The following is a 19,623-nucleotide window of genomic DNA, read 5'->3' as shown; positions in this document are numbered from 1 at the left end:
TCCTACTTTGCCACAGTAGTAAATGTGGCAGGTCTGAAGGCCTAATACAAAAGATGGCTTCCAGGCCTGACATTCTCCTTGATACATTTCATTTTTTAATTTTTCAGTATTAACTATAACCTTAATTTTGTCAAAAAATGTCATATTCCTACAATGTGCTGTAAACTTTCATTTTTAAAAATTCTCCTATGGTGTTTTTTTATTATTTATTTAATAGAAAAATTGGAAGAGGTTCCTCCTCCTGAGGTTTCTTCTGATCAACCAACCTTCTCAGACATACTTACTGTACCAAACACTGGACCTACAAATGCTGAATCTAAAGATGCTGAAGCTACAAGTGATAACAAAGTCTCAGGAGGTAAAAATAGTAACAGGCACGAAGATTAATCTGACCCTAATTGTAAGAAAATGAATATTTACTGACAACAAAGAGAATATTAAAAAAAACCACATCATGTGGCTTGACATAATAATTTTACTATTATTTTGTTCTTTGGTATATACAGTCACTTAGATAAGATGGGCAGAATAGAAATGTGATGGACAGAATAGAAATGTGATGAATAAATAAATAAATAAATATAAATACAACCAAATAGAAAAATAAATACAATGTACTATAAACTTTTGTTACTGATGAGAAAATATGCATAAACTTCCATTAACTATTTTCTCATGCCTATGTTTGAAAAATTATTATTTTCCTCCCTTTGGGGGATATCAAAATAATACTATAACAGATCAAGCCACTGATCTGTTTAGTTCAGTGTTGCCTCCACCGACTAGTAACATTTTAAACAATAACACAATTTAGAGATTCAGAATATACAGCTGAGGGCTTTTAGTATGAAATGTAGAATGCTCTACTTCTTATGCCTAGCCCTTGGTTATCTTTCAGATAATTTGCCAAATTATATACTTGTTTATGCTGATCTGCTTGTAGCTGCCATGACAAGGCCGGACAGCAAAGTAGCTAGTGATTGATTGTACAACTGTGATTAATTCCCAGAATCAATTTACTTCAATGAACACTTTTGTTAAATACAGGTCTTTTGAGTATCTGCTGCCATTCTGTCTACTTAAAGTCTGCTCCCTGCTTTAACAGACCAGACGTGGTATAAATATAGCTGTGTTCTTTTCCATGTCCTCTTGCTTGATAGTGATAGACAGGCATGGTGGTTTATGTAACTTACCAATAATCTCCCATCTTGACTTGGGAAGTTCCAGCTCATATTTTGTGCACAGACAAGTATATATAGGAACATCTGCACAGAACATGAGCTAGCTCTTCCTTTAGATAATACCAGCCACTTATATGTGCTTTTCAATATATGCTATTCCTGCTTGCATCTTACATCCTGCCATTATGAATTGGACTGTCTGAAGTCTCTCTGCATAGTCTGTGCCTTGGATCCTTTCTAGTGTGATAGTCCATTGTCTCTATGGATCTGGTACTTAGTGCCTGTTCTTGTGCTGTTATGATCAGTGCCTCAGTGCTGTCTTTAAGTCCAGCGCTTTCTAGCTACTGGTAACATTTCCCAATGTCTGCCACCTCAGCTATCAATCAATGATACATCTCATGCAGGGTCTTGTCTTGCCATGGCACCTCCTCTGCTGGATCTTCCTCCTGTGTCTGCTGCTGCCTCAGGCATTCTCTCACAAGCTCATCTTTGAGTGCCATCTTGCTGATGTATTCATGGATGCTCTGGGTTTTGTCCAGGACAGGCTTTGAGACTCACCAGACTCCGACCACCCTCTTTCTGGCTGGTGTCTCTGGGTGTTGATTTGGCATGGAAAACTCTATACATCATGAGGAGCTTCTGGGTCTTTGGCCAGCCCACTATATTGGCAGGGTATCTGATGACTGACAGGGCATACATGTTGATGGCTGGATATTATTCATCTTGTATCCTTTATATTTGTGGAAAAAGTTCCCTCCAAGATTCTGTTCTGACCTAAGCTCCTTTAAAAAGCAAGAAGCAGTCTTGGTCATGGCAAACCCTCTTTTATTTACACGACTGTGAATTACTTTCATTCACAGTCAGTAAGACTTGTCCAAACAGTTTTTCAAAGGGATATTTATCAAAGGAATACCTTATCTTGCTTGGCAAGCTGCCACGTAACTTGTTTCCAAAGTCACAGAGTTTCTTAAGAGTCACGAACAGAACTTTCCACTCTTGAAACTACTGGCCGAATGAATTGTTTCTTGCAAAAGCCCACTCCCCATTCGCTCCTCTTTTGTTTCCTATGGGAAGGGCCAATTACCTCCAATGTGTGGCTTTACTCCCAAGTCAACCCTGCTTTCTGAGTTGTTCTTGTCTTCTGGCAGCTCTATGCGAATGCGCACACTGGGAATGGGCTCCAGCTGTTCCTCTGCCTTGCTGCTGTCTAGCTCCCTCTCTGCCTCTGATGCCGAGCCCTCATCCGAGCTTTCCTCAGCCCCTAGGACTGGTCCAAGTTCTTCCCCAGCCTCCTCACTGTCCAACTCTGTTGCCAGCTCTGCTGGCCACTGGCGGGCCACAACAGATTCCCCTCTTGAGTTTTCACCAAGATTCGAACAGCCTCCATCATACTGGAGTTTTGAAGGGCCCTGAAGACCAGGCTCTTTGCCAAGGCTATATAAATGGATAAATAGATAGGTAATTTTTATTAAATATTTTTAAAAGGAAGATAAAAACTAATACAAACTAATATAAAGTAAGAAAAAGAAAGAAAAGTGAAAGTTAAAAGTATGAAAAATGAAAGAAAAGAAGTAAATGAAAAATAGAAAAGAAAGGAAAAAGATACCCCGAAGTAGCTTTTGATCTTCTTTACAGTAATTATAAATACAATTATAAATTTACCATTTACACTATCATTACAACATAACTCTCTTCTTTCTATAATCTATCTTTTTTGTTTTGGGTTGTTTTCTAGTTGTAGTGTTCTAACAATTTGTAAACTGTCCAGAGTCAATGGGAGTCAGGCAGCATACAGTATACATTTATATTATTATCATTATTAATTATATTAATCTTGATTTGACTTGCAGTTCTTCCTACAGAAGCCCAGGAAGAAATACGTGTCGACCCAATTGGTATTTTTGTGACTCGGCCACAGGATAGAGAAGTTGCAGTTGGTAAGTACAAGACATAGATTCTAGGCCAGAAGTTAAAAAAAAAAGGTGGCCGAACAACATTCATTTTGTCACACACACAAACCCAGACCTCCCATAAAAGGTGGAATAAAAAATTTAGGTGGAATGAAAAATTTAGAATTTTGTTGCACTTTTGGAGGGTGGAGTCAGGGGTGAAATGCTCCCAGTTCGAACCGGATCACCTGATCCAATAGCGAGGGCGGCGGGTGGTTCAGAGAACTGGTGGCAAAAATCCCTGCCCCCCCATGCCCAGCTGAGCCACGCAATCATCAGAGGGTTTTTTTTTACTTTTAAAAGCATGTTTTCTTCTGCCAAAAAATGCTTTTAAAAAGAAAAAAGCCTCTGATGATTGCGCGGCTCAGCTGGGTTCATCAGAGGCTTTTAAAAGCATTTTTTACAACCTCTTCGGCCGAAGAGATTGTAGAAAAAATTCTTTTTAAAGGCTCCTCTGTTCATCAGAGGCTTTTAAAAGCATTTTTTTACAATCTCTTTGGCCGAAGAGGTTGTAGAAAAAATGCTTTTAAAAGTTTAAAAAAAGAGAAGTTGGCCACGCCTACCCAGTCACATTACTACCACCCACATCAAGCCACGCCCACACAACCGGTAGTAACAAATTTTACATTTCACCCCTGGGTGGGGTTCAAAATGCTAGCTTTAATTCTGAAGATGCATAAGTCTCTTGTTTCACCCTTTAAACTTCTGACCGAGCTCCCTTGTGAAGCTCAAGTCTCCCCGACAAACCCTGGCATGACTCAGAGAAGTTGTCTGATCCTGTCCTCGGACCTTAAAAGAAAGATTGTTTTGCAAAACTAGTGTCTCTGACATGGTCCATGATATAGCAGGAACCGTTGATTCTGGAAACTCCATAATCACCTAAATTTCTTTCTCAAGGTGGGAATGTTACATTCACTGCTGTAGTGGCAAGTGAAAGCTTACTGAAGAAACCTACAGCCAAATGGTTCAAGGGAAAGTGGATGGACCTGGCAAGCAAAGTGGGAAAACACCTTCAGCTTCATGAAAGTTATGATCGAACCAACAAGGTACAACTATCTTAAGAAGGACTTACCCCTTCCACCTTTTCATATTTTGGCGAAAGCAGAATCATCGTAACAATAACATTTCTTCTTCTCAGCAATATCAAGAATTATATATAACTACTGTTTTACTATCTTTGGACATAAAATACTGTTTAGAACCTCTTGCTTTAAAACTATACTGAATAAGAGCTGGTAAAATTTACTTTAGGTGTGAAATGCCACTCAGTGTTATGCATCTTCTCCCAATGCATAATTTACATTAGTTAAGAAAGTATATTTGTGTTGGAAAAAGGATGAAAAAAGTACTTAAGTCCGTTTTTTTACATTTAATTTTTATTTATTTATTTTCATCAAGCATGTATTAGATAACAGATATAAGTACAAACATGATTATGAATACATGAAATGGATACGAATAAAAGGGAACATTAGGACAAGGATGGTAGGCACACTGGTGTGCTTATGCATGCCCTTTAAAGACCTCTTATGAATGGAGTGAGGTCGACAGTAGACAGTCTAAGGTTAAAGTTTTGAGGGTTTGGGGAACAAACCACAGAGTCAGGTAGTGAATTCCAGGCATTGACCACTCTGTTACTGAAGTCCTATTGTTTTTCTTTTCTTCTTCCTATATATATATATTGATGCTTATACCTCCTAATATTTACTTATATATATGTTTATATACTACATAATCTTTTTTATATGATGTTGTGACAAAATAAGTAAAATAAAAAATAAAATAAAGTTGTATTTTCTGCAATTAAGTTTGGAGCAATTTACCATAAGTTTGTATCTATTGTGTGCTCGTGTATTATTGTGGTTGAAGCTGAAGTATTCATTGACAGGTAGGACATTGTAGCAGATAATTTTATGTACTACACTTAGGTCGGGCCGAAGATGACGAAGTTCTAAGTTGTCTAAACCCAAAATTTCAAGTCTGGTGGCATAAGGTATTGTGTTGTGAGCAGAGGAGTGGAGAACTCTTCTCGTGAAATATCTCTGAACTCATTCGATTGTATTAATGTATTATATTAATTTTTTTTCCAGTGACTGAATTTTACAGATGGAGAAGGAATAATCTCTTAGGGATTATTTTTAAAAAAATCAATCTGAGTCTTTCTAGAAACTTTTTTTTCCTTTTTCAGTTTTAAGTGTATTAAACTTGGCTTTGTGTTTTTCATCACTCCATTCTAAGTAGAAATAGAGAGAAGAGCCTCTTCTACCATAGTTAGCTAACAATAGTTAGATACGTAGAAAATATAATGGGATTCAGACAATATAATAGAACAAAGAATGAATATATTATATACATCAAGATAAATTTGTAGATATTGAGGATTCATTGAGGAGCAAGTTTAGATAGCCATAAGTTCTTATGACAAACTATTTGGCAGAGGAAAAAATTAAGAGAAAAAAGAAACAGGAACTTTTCCATTAAGAGAAAGTAAAAAGTTTTTTAAAATCCCTCAAGGTGAGTTTGGCTCCTCGGGATTAACTGTGAAGTACTAATTCCATATGTATATTATAGACAACAAGATGATTATTGGGAAATTCATACAGTAGAAGAACTCCTAGTTAATAACAGTCAGATTTATGTGTCTAGCTCCTAAAAGGGTCCAATGATTTCTTTTTTCAAGGTTTATGTCTTTGAAATGAACATTATTGATGCAAAACCAACTTATGCAGGGGGATATCGATGTGAGGTGGCTATAAAGGACAAATTTGACAGCTGTAATTTTACCCTGGTTGTCCATGGTAAGGTGTTATATTTTTCTTATTACCAAAATGTTTATATTTTGACAGCATTATACAACATAGTATCAATATGCTATATTACAGCTACTATAATATAATAGTAATAATAATAATTATTATTATTTCATGCTGAATGATGTGTCTTGTATAAGCCATGCACTGGGGAAAAACACACATCAAATTAAAATTGGTACTCAGAAAAGGATTGATAAAGTCTGAGTAAAATAGAGTTTTGGAGAAGGGATAAGAGGGAAATGACCCTTTTTTAATTATTTATGTATTTAAAGTAATTATACTTTTAATTATTTATGTATTTTTTTATGGACTCTCATTTTCAGTGTTTACATCAATGCTCTGGTTCTGGAGAGCCAATAGTAAAAAAATATGCTGGCGTTCGGAGAACCGGTAGTAATGGCTGGCTGGCCACACCCCCGAACCGGTTCCCTGATCATCAGAGGTTTGTTTGTTTTTTTACTTTTAAAAGCATCTTTTCTTCAGCCAAAAAAAGGCTTTTAAAAGTAAAAAAAAAACCTCTGATGATCGCGCAGCTGAGCAGGGATCATCAGAACCCTTTAAAAGTTTTTTTTTTAACAACCTCTTCGGCCGAAGAGGTTGTTAAAACAAAAGGTTTTAAAAGGATCCTCTGGCGATTCCAGCTGAGTTAAGAGCTTCTGGGCTGCGATTAAGCAACTTCAGCTGGGATCGTCAGAGGAGCCTTTTAAAACCTTTTTTTCCTCTGGCCCACCCAATCCCCCCTCCTCACTTACCTAATTATTTACTGCTCCTTTCAGGCTCGCTTTCCTTCAGCTTTTGCAATCAGTTGCATCAGCTAGCAACTGAATCTGCCTGTTTGAAATCCATGTCCTCAGTGAGCAACTGAATCTGCCTTTGCTGGCTGAGGAACTCTGGGAGTTGAAGTTCACAAACCTTAAAGTTACTAAGGTTGAAGACCCCTGATCTAAAAAATATAAATAAAATAAAATAAAATAATAAAATATTTGTGCAGTTTTCTGAAATTTGGTGTGTTTCTGTAGTGTTTCACTCTAACTACACAAACACACAAAATCTCACAACGCTGTATGTGGCATTTTGTGTGTGTGTGAGAGAGTCAGTTGTGTTTTGTTGTGTTGTGTGTGTGTAAAGTGTGAAAGTTGATTTTTGAGCTTTTTGTGGCTATGTGAGGTTCCTGCTGTTGCAGGGGCCATTTTGGGTGAAGTGCAGCTGCTTTTACATTGTGAGTCAGTTGTGTTGTGTTGTGTTGTGTGTGTGTGTAAAGTGTGAAAGTTGGTTTTGGAGCTTTTTGTGGCTGTGTGAGGTTCCTGCTTGTTGCAGGGGCCATTTTGAGTGAAGTGCAGCTGCTTTTACATTGTGTGTGAGTTGTGTTATGTTGTGGTGTAGTGTGTGTGTGTGTGTGTGTGTGTATGTGTGTGTGTGTCCCTTCGCAAGGACTTGGAGGCAGCTCCTCTGAGGAAAAGAAGAGGCGGCGAAGCTGTTCCCCAGGAGAAATCGCCCTGTCTCTGCAGCATTGGTCATGTGACTGAGTGGGTGTGGCCAGCTTGATGTCACTCACAGTAAGGTGCCGCGCCACCTTGCCCTGAGTGACTTCAAATTGGCCACCCCCACTCAGTCACATGGCCACCAAGCCATGCCCACCAAATAAGCCACACCCACAGAACCGGTAGTAAAAAAATTTGGACCCCACCCCTGGTTTACATATATATCAGTTTCATTGCATTTCCATGTTAATTTATATTTTTAAAACAATTACAGGGAAATTTCTGCTTCATTACATTTAAAAATATATGTTCATGGATCTATTTTTTTCCAAATGTCAGTATTTTGGAACAGGATTTTTATAAATTCAAAGATAATTGGATAAAGTACAAGCAAAGTCTTGTACAATTCTAGGCTTATTTATCTCAAATTAAGCTCCACTTAAATTGGAAATTACTCCCAGGTAAGTAGCTATAAAGTGGCAATTTTAACCTGCTTATCCATTCAAAAGGTATGCATTGAAGGAATTTCATCTCAGATATTTTAGAGACAATGGACACGAAGCAATATAATTCAGTTGCAGTTGCAGTTTGATATATGAATATTAGTTGTCCTACTCCTAACATGTCTGTATTGTAAAATGATACAATTGTATTTCTGCAGTTTAATTTGTAATCCAATTACAAAACAGATTCATACATTATTTGTTTTAAATGTTGAAAGCACTAAAGCTGCTGCGATTGCAAGCAAACCGAATTCAAATTAATTTTGCATCTCTAACAATGTCAGATTGTTTATTCAGCGAAAGTAAGTAGAACGTAAGACCACTGATTCTGTTTTCTCTAAGGCCCAACCCCAAAAGAGGAAGGGAAAATGCTTGCTAGCACTCTTCCCACAAATGATTTGAAAGAATAACTTGCTCATTTCTGTAGCTTGATTTAAATGTAGAAACTTGCCTAATTTTAGAAATCACTCAAGAATTGAAAAAAATATCTCAACCATAATTTTGACTTTGATTAGAAGGACTGGTGACCTAATATTTAAAACAACAACAACAACAACAACAGAGTTGGAAGGGACTTGGAGGCCTTCTAGTCCAACCCCCTGCCCAGGCAGGAAAGCCTACACCATCTCAGACAGATGGTTATCCAACATTTTCTTAAAAATTCCCAGTGTTGGAGCATTTACAACTTCTGCAGGCAAGTCGTTCCACTTATTAATTGTTCTAACTGTCAGGAAATTTCTCCTTAGTTCTAAGTTGCTTCTTTCCTTGATCAGTTTCCACCCATTGCTTCTTGTTCTACCCTCAGGTGCTTTGGAGAACAGCCCGACTCCCTCTTCTTTGTGGCAACCCCTGAGATATTGGAACACTGCTATCATTTCTCTCCTAGTCCTTCTTTTTATTAAACTAGACATACCCAGTTCCTGCAACCGTTCTTCATATGTTTTAGCCTCCAGTCCCCTAATCATCTTTGTTGCTCTTCTCTGCACTCTTTCTAGAGTCTCAACATCTTTGTTACATTGCGGCGACCAAAACTGAATGCAGTATTCCAAGTGTGGCCTTACCAAGGCATTATAAAGTGGCACTAACTTGGCACTAACACTTTGTCTAAAGGAATTTTATAGAGAAGCAGGGTTTTTTTCCCCACTCAATGACCTTCAACTCAATGCAACTTCAATTCCATCATCTCCCAAAACTCTCCTCATCTCTATCAGCATGTCATTTTTGGGGCTCCTATAAGGATATAATAGTCATTGTATTTATATAAAGTAAAATCAACATTTGGATTGTCCTAAATTTAAGTTTTCTATCTGTCCCTTAAAAGTAAAATCTTCCAGTTGAATATGACTTCTGGTGACCAAATGATGCATCGATATAGTTTCTTAGCGACTGGTAATAATATGGAAGTGGTTTGCTACTGCTTTCTTATGCAATATGTTTTCAGCTCTAAGTCCAGCGTACAGGCCTGGGATTTTGAAGTAGTCTCTTTTCTAAGTATTAAGCAAGGCTAGGATTTTCCTTAATGCATTAAATTTTAACCTCCAGATTAAAAGTGTAAAAGCTGTACAAAAAAAATTCCAAAAGAACCCAATGTAAGTTTGGGAAGAAAGTATAAGTTGCCTTTGAATATTGTCTTATTGTTATTAACATTTTCTATGTAATCACAGAGGCGCCTGCTACTGCTGACCTGGACATCCGATCAGCATTTCGACGGACGTGAGTGTTATCACCAATGTTTACCCCAGTTTGCCAGGAGACAACTCTGAATGAAACAAAATGGTTGCTAGGAATATTAAATTAATTCCTTGAGGTCACTCTATTTTGGAAATCCTGATTCAATGGTAATCAAATGTAGGTGCACCACATAAAAATAATAGATGCAATAGCAATAGAAATAGACATAATAATACAATAACTTTGTATGAAAACCACATACAAAGTTTATAGAAAACTGATGTATACCCACAGAATGTCACTGGTTAAATCTGCATTCCAGATAACTCATAGCATAAGCCAACATGGGAGCATTCTGAGAGTTCCTAACACAGCAAAAGGGTTCATGCAATTAGCCCAGTTCCTAAAACTCAGGTCTCTAACTAAGTGATTCAAGCATAAGCCACATTTGTGCACATCCTAATCTAACAGTCACATTTATGTGTATGGTCCAAAATAGCAAAAACTTTTTCAAATAGTAATTATAATTTGAACATTTATAAAACATAATTTTAAATTTAAGCATTGGGATCAATACTTTTGATAAATGCTTCCTATCATGATGGAACTATAGAGAAAATGGAAAAATTGGGGGAAATTACTTGATTTATTTGGAAGCATCCTGATTTTCAGAAGCATCTATAAACAAGAGACAACAACAACAAATCCCCCCAATTTCCTATTGAGATTAAAAGATAACATAGTCCCTGTGTACAGGGGTCAGAACTTATCAACATAGTTTTTAAAACAGGATAGAGAATTAGAAATTTAGGTAAGGATTTTTTTTTTCAGCAGAAAGAAAATGACTTTGTTTAAATTATTTGTATTATTCTAATTTAGGAGCACAGTAGGAGGAGGAAAGTGGACATCAGCATCCAGGTATCTGGTTTTCAGTATTCAGCATTGATCACCATTGTGAACTGTCACTTAAACAGCACTTTAAACAAAATTTAACTACAAGCACTACCATGGAGAAATTACTTAGACTTGGAATAACTTCATTGTCACTTTGAATTGTCTCACACAGAAATAAATAGGAACTTATTTCTATATGAGGCAAACTTGAGACACAGATTCCTTTGTAGAATAACAAAATGCCCGGCAACTATTCTAAAATAATAATAATGACTTTATAAAGAACATCAATGTTGCTCATGATTCACCTATATATCCCTAAAGTATAGATTGGTTTTATTAACCAAATATTTGCCAGGCTCCCATATGAAGTCTGCCCTGCAGTTTGAGATGCATAATAGCAGTCCTGCTTTCCTTTCAAAGAAGTTTAATATTTTTATGACCCTTACGTTTTCATTATTGTGTTCACTCTGTTTTCAGTGGCTACTATGCTGAAGAAGAATGCATACACTGGGATTTTTGTTAGGTTTCCTGATTAGTTTGGAAAATTGACATAATGCTTATTTTTACTTTTGGCTAATTTCATCATTTTAAGTGATTGATTGCAGAACATGTTTATCTATTAATTAGCTACTCCACTGTTAGTGGTTTCTACCTTCTCTTCAATATATTTTGCCACATGAAAGAATCTATAATATCTTACTGACAATATTCAAAGGTTGGCTTCTTCCAACTTTTCCCAGCAGTTTTGGTTAGTTACGGGCATCATCTGGACTCAATATACTGTTTTCTAGGACTATTCTGCATTTAGCAATATGAAAGTCTTTTTAAAATAAATTAGGCATTTGTTTGTCCCAAATAGCCTTATCTCACCGTTTTTTAGCTTCTGTAGGGTTGAACACCTGGCAGATAATTCTTATCCCCCATGTCTTTTCCACTGCATCAGTCTCAAGGTTGGCTAGAGTGGCAAGAGAAACAAAGTAGGTGAGGAAGCAACACTTTCTTCAACATGACTCTGATCACATAGCTGTGTAGTGTTTGATCTATAGGATGGTTTGGGATTGTGTCATAATACTCCTGCTTTACTGGAAAACCCAATTCAATCAATGAAGCAGGTGCCGGAGCAGTACCAGTATGGCTTAGGCAGGGATGTACATCCTTGACTTTAAGACTCATGGACTTCAACTCCCAGAAGTCCTCAGCCAGCAATTCTGGAAGTTGAAATCCCAAGTCATAAAGAATCAGATTTAGTCAAAATAAATTTTCAATGTCATTTTGATTTTAATGAAAATGAATGAATTTATGTTAACCCCCCCATGGTTAAGTAAAAATAGAATTATTAAACTCTAAAATATGAAGAATTCTTTTTTCTTAATCTTGATCTTCAGTTTAGAAATAACTATTTGAAACAACTCCTCTGAAGTAAGGAACCTTAGATAAATAGACTCTTGTCCATAATTTTGCTTTTTAATGTTTGTAAATATTTGCAACTTTTAGTATAAAATGGCATTTGATTTATGATAGACATTTTAAAATATACTAGAATTGTACTCTGACACTTTACACAATTGGCATATGCTTTGTTTAGTTTAACTTCTGTTTTGATAGGACTTAATAGCGCTGTCTTCTCTTTAATTGCAGATTTAATTTAATTTGATTATTTTAAACAACTATATATCTGTTCCTGTATCCAAGGAACTCTTAAGAAGTACAGGCTCAATCTTTCAGTCTCTCAAATGTTTCCTCTCAAATATCAACTCTACAACATTGCTTATCACTTTTCTCATGAAATACAATAAGTACAGTAACTAAAATATTTAAGGTTTAACCATGCTAGCTAAGAATCCTAAGAACTGTGCTTTCAGCATATCTGAAAAGTGATAGCTTGGGGATGATTGTTCTCCCAATTACAGTCAACATTTATTTTTATTTGAACTGTGGCGGCTTAACTCATTTTCCCACTCTCTGCCTCCTGTTGTCGTGTCCCACTACTCCGCTGACGGCCGGGTCAGGGAAATCCGAATCAGGCGTGCCTCTGCAGCTCTGCCAAAGTCCTAGCAAAGTCCTCAGGGCAGGCAGGAGACTAGAAAGTGACTTCAGCAAGATAGGTTTAGACTTTGCCTGACTCAGAGGCTGCCAGAAAGCAGATCCTTTATATAGGCCATGGGGTGTGGCTCCATGACTCAGCACTTATCCAGGCCTGCCCCTCCCTTCCTTCTGACGCCGCCGCCTATCAATTCTTCTGAAGCGAGGGTCACTCCAGTCGGCAGCTGTTGGCAATCGACCTCCATCAGGCTCACATGCTGTGGGGGAGGGGGAGGGGTCTAGTTGCTCCGTTTGCCTGGGCATGGAGCCAGAGCTGGGGGCTGGAGATACTTCCTCCTCTTCAGCCTGTCTGGGCATGGAGCCAGGGCTGGGGCCGGGAGATACCCCCTCCTCAGCCTGTCTGGGCATGGAGCCAGGGCTGGGGCCGGGAGGCATGCTAGGACATTCTTCAGTGTTCGGAAGCAGATAAGCAGACCCCGGCTGTGGTGGTGAGATCGGACGAGACACAACACCTGTACGCTATTCAGCCTTCTGGAGCAGATCTGGATGATGTGAAAAAGAGGGCAGAGGAAAGAGATACTAATTTCATTGATGGATTCTTTTCCATCATTGGATAACAACCACACTACCATAAAGACCCAAAGTCACTGCTGTTAAGTTCGGGAAGTAACGAGGCTGGAGACCAGGGTAGTGACAACAGCTCTTTAATATAGGGTGAACCCAGCAACAGGCTGGGGCTAAAACCTCTCCTTTTATACGGTTCTGTTGAGGTTTCCCAATCAGCAACGTGCTGATTTCCCGCTCAAATATTTAAAGGCACAACTGTTAATACATAACACTCCTCCCCTCCCAGAAAACACTTGGTCTTATTTACATATTTATTCACATGTTATTTTTCGACGTAGTCACGCAAATAACCTGGGCGCCTCCTAGTTCTTTCTGACCTCGCGGTTCAGTTCTGGTGGTGTTTTGAGCTGGTCGGAGGGGCTGTTTTCCTCCCAGCTCTTTCTCTAGGCCATCGGGCTCTGGATTATTGGCCGACTTTTTCTTGGCCATCCGCCTTGATTAATTTTTGAATTTTCCTTGCTGTTTTCCTCGGGACCTGATGGCGTCGCTGGAACTCTGGGACCTCAGCTAAGTCTTGCGCCTCCCGGTCATTGTCAGCTGTGGATTCAAAGTGGTATTGGTCATTACCTGTCTCTGTTGGTTTGGTTTGGTCAGTTATTCGCTTCCTTAACTGATCTATGTGGCGCCGCCACACTCGGTTGTCTGGTAGCTCTACCACGCACGATTTTGGCCCTGTTACTTGTTACTTGTCCGGCGACCCAACTCGGGCCGTCCCCATAGTTTCGGCCCACACCCGGTCGCCTATGCTCATTTCTCTTGTTTTTCTAGCTCCCTTGTAACCCTCGGTGTGTAATGGGGTTCAAACGGTCAAGTGGGCACCGGAGTTTTCGTCCCATTAGCAATTCGGCTGGGCTTTTTCCGTGGCTGTGCTTGGGGTTCTGTGCTGGACGGCTAGGAAAGTCTATTTTGTTTGCCAGTCACCTGGCTTGAGCCTGGACAATGCCTCCTTAGCGCCCGGACGGAACGCCTGCAAGGCCATTCGACGAGGGTGGAAAGGTGCAGAGAGGGCATGTCGGATGCCTTCCTCTGCCAGGTACTCTTCAAACTGGGCTGCCGTGAATTGGGCTCATTGTCGGACACCAGAGTGTCCGCAACCCGTGAGTTGCGAATAGGTGGCGAGGGTTGCGATTACTGCTTCGCTGTGGTGGACTTCATAAGTATGATCTCTAACCATTTGGAAAATGCGTCCACCACCACTAGGAACGTTTGGCCGTGAAAGGGGCCAGCAAAGTCAATGTGGATTCTTGACCAAGGCCCTTGGGGCTTTTCCCATTCTCTGACTGGGGCTGTTGGGGGTAGCGGTCTGGACTCTTGGCAAGCTTGGCATTTCCCTACCCTCTCAGCAATCTCTGCGTCCATGAGTGGCCACCATACATAGCTTCTAGCTAACCCCTTCATCCTTACGATGCCTGGGTGACCCTCGTGGAGGAGGTCCAATACCTTGCCCCTTAACTTAGCAGGAATTATCACACGATCACCCCATAACAGGCACCCCCCTTGAGCCGAGAGCTCATCACGTTTCTTAACAAATTCTTTGAACCGTTCGCCGGGCGCAGCGGGCCACCCTCTCTGTACCCAACCGAGTACAGTCCTTAACACAATGTCCCGGTATGATGCCCGAGCCACTTCCTTTGATGTGACTGGGCCAGAGTCCAACGAGTCAATAAGGAGGATGGGTGTCCCCGGAGTGGGGTCTTCGGTCGGCCCTGGCAGTGGGCATCGGCTCAACGCGCCTGCATGCCCCACTTCTTTCCCGGTCGATGCTGCAGCTTGTATGAGTAAGCGGCTAAAAGTATAGTCCATCGAGTCAAACGTGGCGAAAGTGCCACAGGCGTTGGCCGGTCGCCAGCCAGTAATCCCAGTAACGGTCTGTGGTCAGTCACGATTTCAAAATTCCGCCCAAAGACATACTCATGGAATTTTTTGACCCCTGATACAATGGCTAATGCTTCTTTGTCTAATTGGCTGTAGTTCCTCTCTGGGGAGGACATCGTTCTAGAGTAGAACGCTATAGGGGCTTCTGTGCCGTTTGGAAGTCTATGGGTGAGTACAAGCCCCACCCCATAAGGGACGATCGCAAACCAGCACTAGGGTAGTGAGTCGTGATATTGGATGAGCAGGCTATCACTTGAGAGCAGGTTCTTTACTGCTTCAAAAGCCCTATTTTCTGACTTTCCCACGACCAAACAGTATTTTTCCCTAAGAGCCTATGCAGCGGTTCCGCAACGGTTGCTTTGTTCTTTAAAAAGACCGCGTAAAAATTAACCAATCCCAGGAATGCCTGCAGCTCTGCTTTGTTTTTGGGCGCTGGAGCCTTCCTAATTGCCTTAACTTTGCTCTCAGTAGGGTGAATTCCTTTCTTGTCTATCCGTAGCCCAAGAAATCGACCGATTCGACCCTATCTGACATTTATTTGTCTTGACTTTTAATCCGCTGTCCGGAAAATGCTCAAGACCTTTCTTAACCGCTCCCCAATTCCTCCATGTTTTCCCTGAAATTAGGACATCATCAAGTAGGAACTACCCTGGGAGCCCTTGCAGTAGTCGCTCCATCAGGTTTTGGAACAGCCCTGGTGCCACACTAACCCCAAATTGCAATCGGTGCACTTGAATGCCCCCTGTGCGCCACAATCGCTTGGGCTTCGCTGTGCGGGCGCCTACTGGCAGTTGTTGGTAGGCTTGGGCCAAGTCTAACTTTGCAAAGACTTGCCCTTGCCCCAAAGAGTGCAATAAATGTTGCACCACGGAACCGGGTAAGCGCTTTTCTGTAAGGCTTTGTTAAGCGCCGCCTTGTAGTCAGCGCAAATTCTAATTGACCCGTCCGATTTGATGGGTGATTACGCCTCCCACTTTGCGTGATCGACTGGCACCAAAACCCTGATTTATGAGCTTGTCCAGCTCCTTATCAATTTTTGGTTTTAGGGCAAAGGACTCTCCTCGCCTTAAGCCTAATGGGGCTACCTGGGGTCTAAGTTGAAGGAAATAGGGGTCCCTTGTACTTGCCCAGGCAGTCCTTGAAGACATCTTCGAACTCGTTAAAGAGAATGTCTTTCAAATTGCAGTCACTTCTGTAGATGCCAGTCACTCCCATGCCCAGGGCACGAAACCAGTCTAGTCCCAACAGACTGGGCAGAGTTCCTTCGACGATCGTGATGGGCAGGGTCTTTTATGAGGGCCGACTCGACTCGGACGGAGGTGGTCCTCGAACAGGGATGCGATTCCCTGGTAGTCGTGGCACTCGTAGCCGCTGTGCTTGCAGATGGCGCCGCGACGGACGGCAGCGATTTCGCCAGGGTGTCCCAGGACATGATGGTGATCGCTGATCCCGTGTCCACTTCAAGCCTGCACCGAACTCCTCTATCTTGGGCTTTGTGAAAATCTTCTTTCCACTTTGGTTGAGGCGCGCCTATAATGACAGTCGCTTTGGTTAGACTTCGCGCTTTCTTGTTAGAACCAATCGCGGGCCGCCTTTCCGGTTCCGCTTTGATTGGCCGATTTGAATTTTCGGCGGAAGGTTGGGCCGCTCTGCAAACCTGAGCTAAGTGTCCTTTCTTCCCACACCGCCGCATGTTGCGTCTTTAAACCTGCAGCGTTGGCGCTGATGCTGCCTCCACAGCTTCCGCACTCGCCACGGTCCTCCGTGTCGCGCTTCTCGGTCCGCAGACCCTTCCTCATCCTCGCCTCACCTTCGGATTCGGACTGAATCTCCTCCTGGTGTACTGGCGTTGGCCTTGCGCCGCCTTGGATTGAAGAGGCTTTGCAGAGTCTCTGCTGCTTTAGTAGACATTTCGTGTGCTCTGGCCTCGCCCAGAGCGGTGGCTAGTGTCAGGTTGCTCCTGGCTAGCAGTCGCCGCCAGAGGCGGATGTCCTTGACCCTCGGATGAGTTGCTCGAGTAGCACTTCGCCTAAGTCTCGGTATCCGCAGTCCTTGGACGCTCTTCTTAAAGCGGCCATGTAGTCACCGATGGACTCGCCTCCATCTGTCTACGCTCTCCGAATTCAAACCGCTGCACGTATTTGGACGGCGCGGTGCGAAATGGTTCTTCAGCAAAGTCTGCAGAGTCGGCCACGATACCGATTGTATCGGCGTTGGCTCTGCCAGGGCTTCCGCAATCTCGACATTCGGCCCGCAATGGCTTAGGAAGTAAGCCCGCTTGCGGTTATCAGGGATCCCCTGTAGTTCGTTGGCTTCTAGAAAGCTTTCGAAACGGGTCATATATGTTCCCCATTTCTCCTTGCCCGGGTTGTACGGTGCGGGTGGCGTGTTTGCCATTTCCGCGTTTCTGCCCTGAGTTTGCTGGGTTCGGAACTAGCGTGCTTCAGCTCGGTTCTGGTTCTCCTTTAGCCTCGAGATCCCACCTTCGTCGCCAATGTTAAGTTCGGGAAGTAACGAGGCTGGAGACCAGGGTAGTGACAACAGCTCTTTAATATAGGGTGAACCCAGCAACAGGCTGGGGCTAAAACCTCTCCTTTTATACGGTTCTGCTGGAGGCTTCGTCCAATCAGCAACGTGCTGATTTCCCGCTCAAATATTTAAAGGCACAACTGTTAATACATAACAACTGCGCTTGACAATATTAAGTTATACAGTAAAACCAAAACCAAAAATAACAAAACACTGTTTGTTACTGAACCAATTAAAATTATTTTATTAAAATGGCTTATGTTATTTAGTGAAAATTGTTGCCCGTTTCTTGTATATGAGTAGCAGCAGTCTAGTATGGCTGACAACAGGAAGCATGTTTTCCTACTTACTGTGTTTATATTCAGAACAGTATTTGCAGAAAAGAAAATAAGCTTGCATGATAACATAACCATACCTTGTATGATACCTATCCAGATGCAATGGACTTCAGTGTTTCAGTAAGATTTCCTTGATAAACTTTTAGGAGGAGAAAATGGCAAAATAAATTGTGTTGTTCCTGAAGTTTATTTTGAATCAGACCTGATTTTAATCCTTTCATCCTTCTGGCTGTCTAGTGTCTATTCCAAGTTAGGGATGTCCGGTATGATTATGTATCATTGTATAAAAGCAAAATATTCACCTGGATCTTTTTTAAAAGTGAGTCCTGTTCTTCCTCTGTTATGCAGTGTGGATGGTCAAGATGATGGCAGAGAGTTGGATTTCACTACCTTGCTGAGAAAGAGGTGAGTGGTCATTGTGTAGCCAATTCACCCTTCAGAACAATGGGATGAAACACCTGTGGGACCAATGAATTATGTCAACATAATTGGAAACATTCTCACATCCATTTTCCCCAGAAGGGAAAAATGGGTGTGTTAAACTTACAGCTGGGACAAATGTCTGTTATTTCCAATTTAAAAAGTGGAGGGACTATAATGGCATGAGAAGTGACCTCTAGGGTGGTTGCATCTGATTGAGCAACACAATTTGTCAAAAAGTAGACGAAAGGAAAACATTCCCAAAATGGCCAGTTCAGTGTGTCAATGATACTAAGTGACACAATGATACTAAACAGCATAGCGCTGTAATCTAGAATATAAGGCTGAGAAAGAAGATTAGTTAATTTAAGACCCCTTGATAGATTGATGTGAAAAAAATAATTTTTCCTAATTTTTTCTTATATGCAGGAATGGTGTTTTTTTATATATATTAACATTTTACTTTTCTGTCCCTGTCATGCTTCTCTCTTTTTTTTCCCTTTTTTTTTTTTCATTTTACTCTGATTTACATCTCCACTTGGAAATCTTGCTTGGAATTCTGGAACAGAGAGTAAGATTTTACTTTAACTCCTTTTAAACTGCATGAAGTATGTATGGTTTCAGTTTACATAAGCATCCATTTTTTCCAGTGCTTTGGAACATCATACGTATATCACCTCAGATATTATTTAAAATATAGCTCGAATGGATGATGGAGCAGTCACTTTCATTGATTTGCTTGCTTAATATTCTGCTTTAGAGCAGTTTTGTTGCATAATTTCCAAAATAGGTTATTTGGGAATTAACTTTGAGTATCTTCTATATATGTAATCATATCCAAGGGCCATTTTTCTGCCTTCTTGAAGTAACTGAGGTGGACTTACTTCTTTAATAAGAAGCTTATACATCATCCATGGATCATGTGTCACAAAAGCACTTGAGCTAAAATAGCCTTTCTGCAGTAAATTACATTGCAACATCTTTTAAAATGACAGCTGTTTTTGCCTTGTTACTAACTTATGTTGCTGCAGTTATGTATTGTTTGAGCCTGAAGTTGACTATGTTAATGTGAGGTAAAAGTATTTACAATAAGACAAAAACTGATAGTTGCTTTTATTTAAAACCAAATGAGATCCTTCAAATGGATCCTTCAAATAAATAAATAATAATAAATAATAAATGAGATCATATTTTGCTATGATGATAATTATCATAATTTTCAATTATACCTAATGAAAAAAAAAGGAATGGAGGGATAAATGTCATTTCAGTATCAACTAAACTATTTTTAACCAT

At 40.6% G+C, this 19,623-nt stretch overlaps 1 protein-coding gene across 1 annotated transcript in view; it reads left to right on the top strand.

The window, feature by feature from the left end:
* MYBPC3 (myosin binding protein C3) overlaps window positions 1-19,623 on the top strand; it is a 104,442-nt gene that overhangs the window by 9,563 nt on the left and 75,256 nt on the right. Inside the window, exons 3-9 of the mRNA XM_058161819.1 lie at window positions 218-358; window positions 3,032-3,118; window positions 4,028-4,176; window positions 5,811-5,928; window positions 9,592-9,640; window positions 10,478-10,516; window positions 18,256-18,312. Coding sequence (XP_058017802.1) covers window positions 218-358; window positions 3,032-3,118; window positions 4,028-4,176; window positions 5,811-5,928; window positions 9,592-9,640; window positions 10,478-10,516; window positions 18,256-18,312 — 640 coding nt within the window. The remainder of the gene's footprint in view (window positions 1-217; window positions 359-3,031; window positions 3,119-4,027; window positions 4,177-5,810; window positions 5,929-9,591; window positions 9,641-10,477; window positions 10,517-18,255; window positions 18,313-19,623) is intronic.

The sequence above is a fragment of the Ahaetulla prasina genome, chromosome 1 (assembly GCF_028640845.1).
Source record: "Ahaetulla prasina isolate Xishuangbanna chromosome 1, ASM2864084v1, whole genome shotgun sequence".
Lineage (NCBI taxonomy): Eukaryota > Metazoa > Chordata > Lepidosauria > Squamata > Colubridae > Ahaetulla > Ahaetulla prasina.
This window is presented reverse-complemented; position numbering and strand designations above follow the sequence as displayed.